The sequence below is a fragment of the Miscanthus floridulus genome, chromosome 6, assembly GCF_019320115.1.
Source record: "Miscanthus floridulus cultivar M001 chromosome 6, ASM1932011v1, whole genome shotgun sequence".
Classification (NCBI taxonomy): Eukaryota; Viridiplantae; Streptophyta; class Magnoliopsida; order Poales; family Poaceae; genus Miscanthus; species Miscanthus floridulus.
Window position 1 is genome coordinate 29,481,550 of NC_089585.1, and position 5,924 is coordinate 29,487,473.

At 45.2% G+C, this 5,924-nt stretch overlaps 1 protein-coding gene across 1 annotated transcript; it reads right to left on the reverse strand.

Annotated features, from left to right (window-relative positions):
* Nucleotides 1-4,156: 4,156 nt before the first annotated feature.
* Nucleotides 4,157-5,386, reverse strand: LOC136457974 (pathogen-related protein-like). Its single transcript, XM_066457993.1, has 3 exons — nucleotides 4,993-5,386; nucleotides 4,599-4,897; nucleotides 4,157-4,459 (listed from the first exon to the last, which is right to left on the reverse strand). Exons 1-3 carry the CDS (start codon nucleotides 5,261-5,263, stop codon nucleotides 4,322-4,324), a joined length of 708 nt encoding a protein of 235 aa, XP_066314090.1. The 5' UTR covers nucleotides 5,264-5,386; the 3' UTR covers nucleotides 4,157-4,321.
* Between the last annotated feature and the right edge of the window lie 538 nt (nucleotides 5,387-5,924).

A 5,924-nucleotide genomic window follows, 5' to 3' on the forward strand; every position in this document is an offset into this window, starting at 1 on the left:
TTTCTTGTAGAAATGGTGTGTACGAAGAAGGACAGAGAGGGAGAGGGAGAGTTAGGGTTAGGCACTGACCATCGGTAGGCATTGAGGAGGCGGATCTTGCCATCACAGGTTCGCCGGTGAAGATCTGCGCTAGGCAGCGATGGTCGGAGAAGAAGAGCATCGTAGTGGAAACCGGGGTGAAGACTGTGGTGGCGCAGTGCCGTGGCGGCGGCGGTGCTTCCTGTCACTGGCTGCGCCCCTCTGTGAGATCGGAGTAGGGTTTGCCAGTGGGGCGTATGGCTCAGGCCAACCTCATACTGAGAGCCGCCGGCCCCCATCTCTATTTATTGCGCAGTGTGACAGGGCCCGCCAGCCATAGATGGACTGGGCGCCCCTAATCAGGGCGCGAGGTCAAGGCCCAAGTGGCCATTGGGCCACTGTGGTTGGGAGATCAAACCAACATTCTCCCCCTTGATCTCAACTCATACTTTAACTTTAAACTTTGACTTTTAATCCCTTTCACTTTTATTTGTTCCATCACAGATTAGTGCATAGATCATGTTTCATCGTCATGGTCAATCGCCGATAGATTTAACAGCTACAATACACGTCTCTGTTCTAAAATAGATTCTTTAACTTTGGGCCTTTTATTGTCCGAAAATCATAGGCTTTCCCATAAACCCATGTCGACTATGTGTTCTCTGAACACACTGTGTGCTAAGCCTTTTGTACGTGGATCTGCAAGCACTTGCTTGTTACTTATATGATCAATACTTTTAGTATGATTCCAGACTTTCTCCTTCACAGCGTATAACTTTAACATCAATGTGTTTGGCAGCACACTTGACCCGTTGTTATAGGAGCGAACTACTTAAATGGTTATTATTGTTGTATACCATTATCAATTCCGGGTGTAAGTTCTTTTAACCATTTCGCCTGTCCTTAAGCCTCATAACAAGCTATACTGTGGGTATGCATCTTTTGATGACACCATAACTATTTCTTTGGAGCTTTTCCACAATAAAACTCCAACTGTAAGTGTTAGCTACTATGTGGGTTTTACTAAACATCTCGCCAAAATTTAACATTTGTACCCACAACTATTTGAGAGTATTTATTATTTCTTACTCACCATGAGGCCTATAAATCTTTGCACAATTGCAAAACATTCTCAACTCAATTCCAGTGATCTATATCTGGACTGGACTTCTGCCAAAACATCCCGGATACATGAACTATGTCAGGGTAAGTTCTTACTTATAAGCACTCATTAAGCTTCCAACAGCTGAAGCATATAGGACGTCCTTTCGATCTCACATTGGTTCTTGGAACACTGAAAGTTCCCAAAACTATTACCCTTGACTTTAGGAACAGACGCAGGTTTATTCACATATATACTTTATTTCTTTAGAATCTTCTCTAAGTATACACTGGAGATAGTCTATATAAGGATTGTATATATTGATGATCTTAACAAACTTGGTATTCAAAAATTTTCAATTTGAGACAATCTAGGGTTCCGAAAACTAGTTTGTAGGCATCGAAATTTAAAAATCACAAATTTGAACCGTCTAAACTTTCTCAAATGGAAAGTTGACCAAAACAACAATTGTAGATCTTTTTGAGTTTAATAAACTTGGCATTCAAAACTTTTTAATTAGAACTAAGCTTGGCTACGACGTAAGCAATCCCAACTATCACTAAACAAACTAAAACTACAATGCACTTCAGTAACATAATAATTTCGTGATCGTACGCAACTAAAACAGACAAATCATTCTTCTGTTGAATATTAATAAGCTTCTCCTGCTGACTCACTGCCTCATCAGCAGCAGCCGCTACCTCAAGCGCACCTAAATTCTGCACGTATGTAGCATAATCTTCCTCTCAGTACCAACCATCGCATCCATTGCCCTTCCACTGAAATTAAAGCCAAAAAATATTTAGTCAAAAATATTCAAGAAAAGCAGATCAATTAGCCATAATTATAAAATACGTAAGAAACTCACATCGTGATCCGGGCACTTGTAGAAAACACGACCCTTGTTGGGTCCCTGTCTCTTGACTCGGTACTCCATCATAATCTTCTGCTTCCACTTGCCACAGATAATGAGAGGGAGTTCTGGCCTCAGTCGTTTCGCAACCGAACGAGAGGCCGAGGATCCGGTACCAGTTGTCATCTACTTTCTATACTTATTTTTGCAAACTAGTGTAAATTTCATATTTTCTAAAATGATATATTTAAACAAAACTAGTACGGATTTCACATGTTTCAATAAATAACCATCCGTACTAGTTAACCTTGCTTACGTGATCATCTCGGCCAGCATTTCTCCACCGGACGACACCATACTTGGCCAAGGAAGAGCTCTGATTCTACGAGAAAGGGAACACGGTCTTCCACGACCGTTGCCGCTCTCCCTCGTAGAATCAAAGCTCCTCCTTGACGTCCGTTACCGCTCGGCAGAGAACATGTTGGCCGAGCTGAACACGGTCTGCAAGTTCAACTAGTACAAATTTTCTATAATTTTCTAACTATTTACTAAGTTTTTCATTTCATGGAAAATTTAATTCTAAAAAAAGGCATGATTTCTAAGCAGTTCATTTAATGGAAAAAATAATTCTAAGTGACCTGCTCAATATTGGCGAGCTCACGGACGTTTAGGTTGCCGAGGATAGTAACATTTATAGATGACATTTATAGGTCTGAAGTTATCAAATATCCATCAAATTATAGCTCAAAAACATGTTTCAATAAATAACCATCCGTACTAGTTGACCTTGCTTACGTGACCAACTCGGCGAGCATTTCTCCACCGGACGACACCGTACTTGGCCAAGGAAGAGCTCCGATTCTACGAGAAAGGGAACACGGTCTTCCACGACCGTTGCCGCTCTCCCTCGTAGAATCAAAGCTCCTCCTTGACGTCCGTTACCGCTCGGCAGAGAACATGCTCGCTGACCTAAACATGGTCCGCAAGTTCAACTAGTACGGATTTTCTACAATTTTCTAACTATTTTCTAAGTTTTTCATTTCATGAAAAATTTAATTCTAAAAAATAAAGGCATGATTTCTAAGTATTTCATTTCATGGAAAAAATAATTCTAAGTGAGCTGCTCGATATCAGCGAGCTCGTGGGCGTTTAGGTTGCCGAGGATAGTAACATTTGTAGATGATATTTGTAGGTCTGAAGTTATCAAATATCCATCAAATTATAGCTCAAAAACATATTTCAATAAATAACCATCCGTACTAGCTGACCTTGTTTACGTGATCATCTCGGCGAGTATTTCTCCACCGGACGGCATCGTACTTGACCAAGGAAGAGCTCCGATTCTACGAGAAAGGGAACACGGTCTTCCACGACCGTTGTCGCTCTCCCTCGTAGAATCAAAGCTCCTCCTTGACGTCCGTTACCGCTCGGCAGAGAACATGCTTGCCGAGCTGAACACGATCCGCAAGTTCAACTAGTACGGATTTTCTACAATTTTCTAAGTTTTTCATTTCATGGAAAAATTAATTCTAAGATCACGTAAGCCACCGGGGACGAGGATGACGCGTGCTCCAGCGAGGACGAGCGAGGCGTGATTTTGATGAACTAATTTAACTTTTGTTTATCCAAACATATATGCAAATCATCATGTCATTTTGAGCTAAAAATGACATATAAAATCATAATAAAGTCCAACATATAAAGTTACGCATGCATCTATATTGTAAAATAAGATAAGCTACTGATAAAACATAAGAGAATTAAGTTTGTTACCTCCAAAATCAAAGAGCAACACCAATGGAGGAGGAGAGAGCAAGAACAACAGCAAGCTGAAGAACAGAGGCAGTGAGTTTGAATGGAATGGCTCGGGCTCGGGGAGGAAGAAATGAGCTGAATTATAGGCCAGGATAATTAGTCCCGGTTAGGGGTCCAAACCGGGACTAAAGATTAATCTTTATTCCCGGGGCATCACCCAAACCGGGACTAAAAGCTTTAGTCCCGATTGGTAATACCAGCCGGGACTAAAGATCCCTGCCCCACGGACGACCGTTGGGCAGGGACCTTTAGTCCCGGTTAGTATTACCAACCGGGACTAAAGGGTCTTTTAGTCTCGGAGACAAAAAAAAAAAAAAATACCGAGGCTAATGCTAAATTGGGACATCGTTCTAAAGTCTGTTCTCTAGTAGTGTGTGTCGAAATAACGACATGTCGACATGTTTATTCAACACTCTTGTTTAATGCTACATGGAATTACATCATTAACAAAAGCGGATTCGATATTCTGAAGTTATTAATGCTAATCCCAATGTTCCAATGCGTAGTTTTCCATTGCCACGTTCCAGACATATTCAGTTCCCGCGCATCACGGGGCAGCCTGAGCCTGAAGCTGGCGCGCCATCAGCAGCAGGGGCGCTCAAGAAGCTGGCGAGGAAGTTGCCGCGCTCGTAGAAGTACTCTGACTTCTCCACCTTCATTTCCTCGTCAACCTACCATCACATTCACAATGTCGCATAAAGATTTAGTTCGTGATCTGTCTGAACTCTCAGAAAGTGCAGCAGCGAATGCGAAGGCAAATTGCAAATGCAGGGAGGGAAGCAGCGATGCTGCCTGTAAAAACTGGCATACATGGAAGATGCAGACGCCGATGAACTCGACGCGCTGGCCGTGTGGCGGGTGTCCCTTGAAGGGCCCCTCCATGTACCCCCAGTGGCGGAACTTGAAGGCGATCTTGGGCGGGCCGCTATAGACGTCGAGCACCTCGATGGCGAACCCCCTCGGGAAGGCCGTCTTGAAGATGTCCATGGCGGACTCCGGACTCTCGCTGTCCGGGTCGTAGATGCGGTGCTCCGGGGGCAGCGTGGTGCGCAGGAAATTGTTGTAGCCGCCGATGGCCATCACCTCGGCCCGGGTCAGAACACTCAACCCTGCCGGCATGTGCATTGGCAGCGCATGTCACGGTGTCAATGGAGGGAGATTCAGATGGGAAGGGAAGGACGAGTGGTGTCGCTCGATCACTCACCGTTGGTGCTGGTGCTGTACTTCTCCGAGTTGACGGTCTTCTGGTCCTCGGGGCGCACCTTGTGCACCAGCTCCATCTCCCAGCTCTTGAGCAGCCGCTGCACCTTCTCCTCCAGCGAGCCCTCGGGCCACACCTGAGTCCTCTCCTCCTCGAAGAGCTTGTTGACCTCGTCGTAGTTGGGCGGGGCGCCGTACCTCCACACGGTGTTCTTCTCGCTCTCGCCGTGGATGAAGGACCGGTACTTGTCTTCTCCCACTTCGGCGGCCGCCATTGCTGCTGCTGCTGCTGCTGATGGCAGGCTTACCGCCTCTTGCGTCTTGCGTCGGCAGGTGAAGGGACACCGGCCTTGCTAGTATTTGGTAGCCGATGGAGTAGGGCGGGTGTCAAGTGTGTCTCCCTTATACCCTACTTATATTGTGAGATGAGAGTGAGATGGCGATGTGTAGGAGAAAAAATGTAATATTATCTTGCGGTGGAAGTCGTTGCCATACGAAGTAAAAATATATATCTTAAATGAATGAAAAATGAAAATCTGAAGTCACGAGGAGGCTCAGCTTGTCCCTGTCGCCAACTCGCAGCGAGCTACCTCTCGTTGTCTGCTTGTTCGTAGTAGCTCTGGCCAAGAAGTGGGGAAATGCTGCGTAATTTCCATGGCGGCTATTCAAGCAAGACTCGCGCGCTCCCTATTTCTATTATATGTCTCTGCGGTCAAAAGATGTACTAGTAGTGGAGTGGTTTTCGGTAGTGTGCGGGCACGAGGATGCTACGCAGGCCCTATCAGGTCTGGGAGCAGTTAGGTGGGCATGTGTGTGTGTGAGGTCATCACTGACGGCATGAGCTGCGATAAATAAAATAGCAGCCCCGTTCTTTCTGCCGGCCCAGAGTTTTTAAAGAAGCCCCGGTCTTTCTGAGTTTTTAAAGATCCGGTGGCT

What these genes read in the sequence shown, in the direction of transcription:
- LOC136457974 (XM_066457993.1), bottom strand. Translation starts at nt 5,263, where the DNA reads ATGGCGGCCGCCGAAGTGGGAGAAGACAAGTACCGGTCCTTCATCCAC. An exon ending in GTACAGCACCAGCACCAACG is followed by an intron (nt 4,898 to 4,992) that starts GTGAGTGATCGA and finishes ACATGCCGGCAG; the next exon opens with GGTTGAGTGTTCTGACCCGG. An exon ending in TCGGCGTCTGCATCTTCCAT is followed by an intron (nt 4,460 to 4,598) that starts GTATGCCAGTTT and finishes ATGTGATGGTAG; the next exon opens with GTTGACGAGGAAATGAAGGT.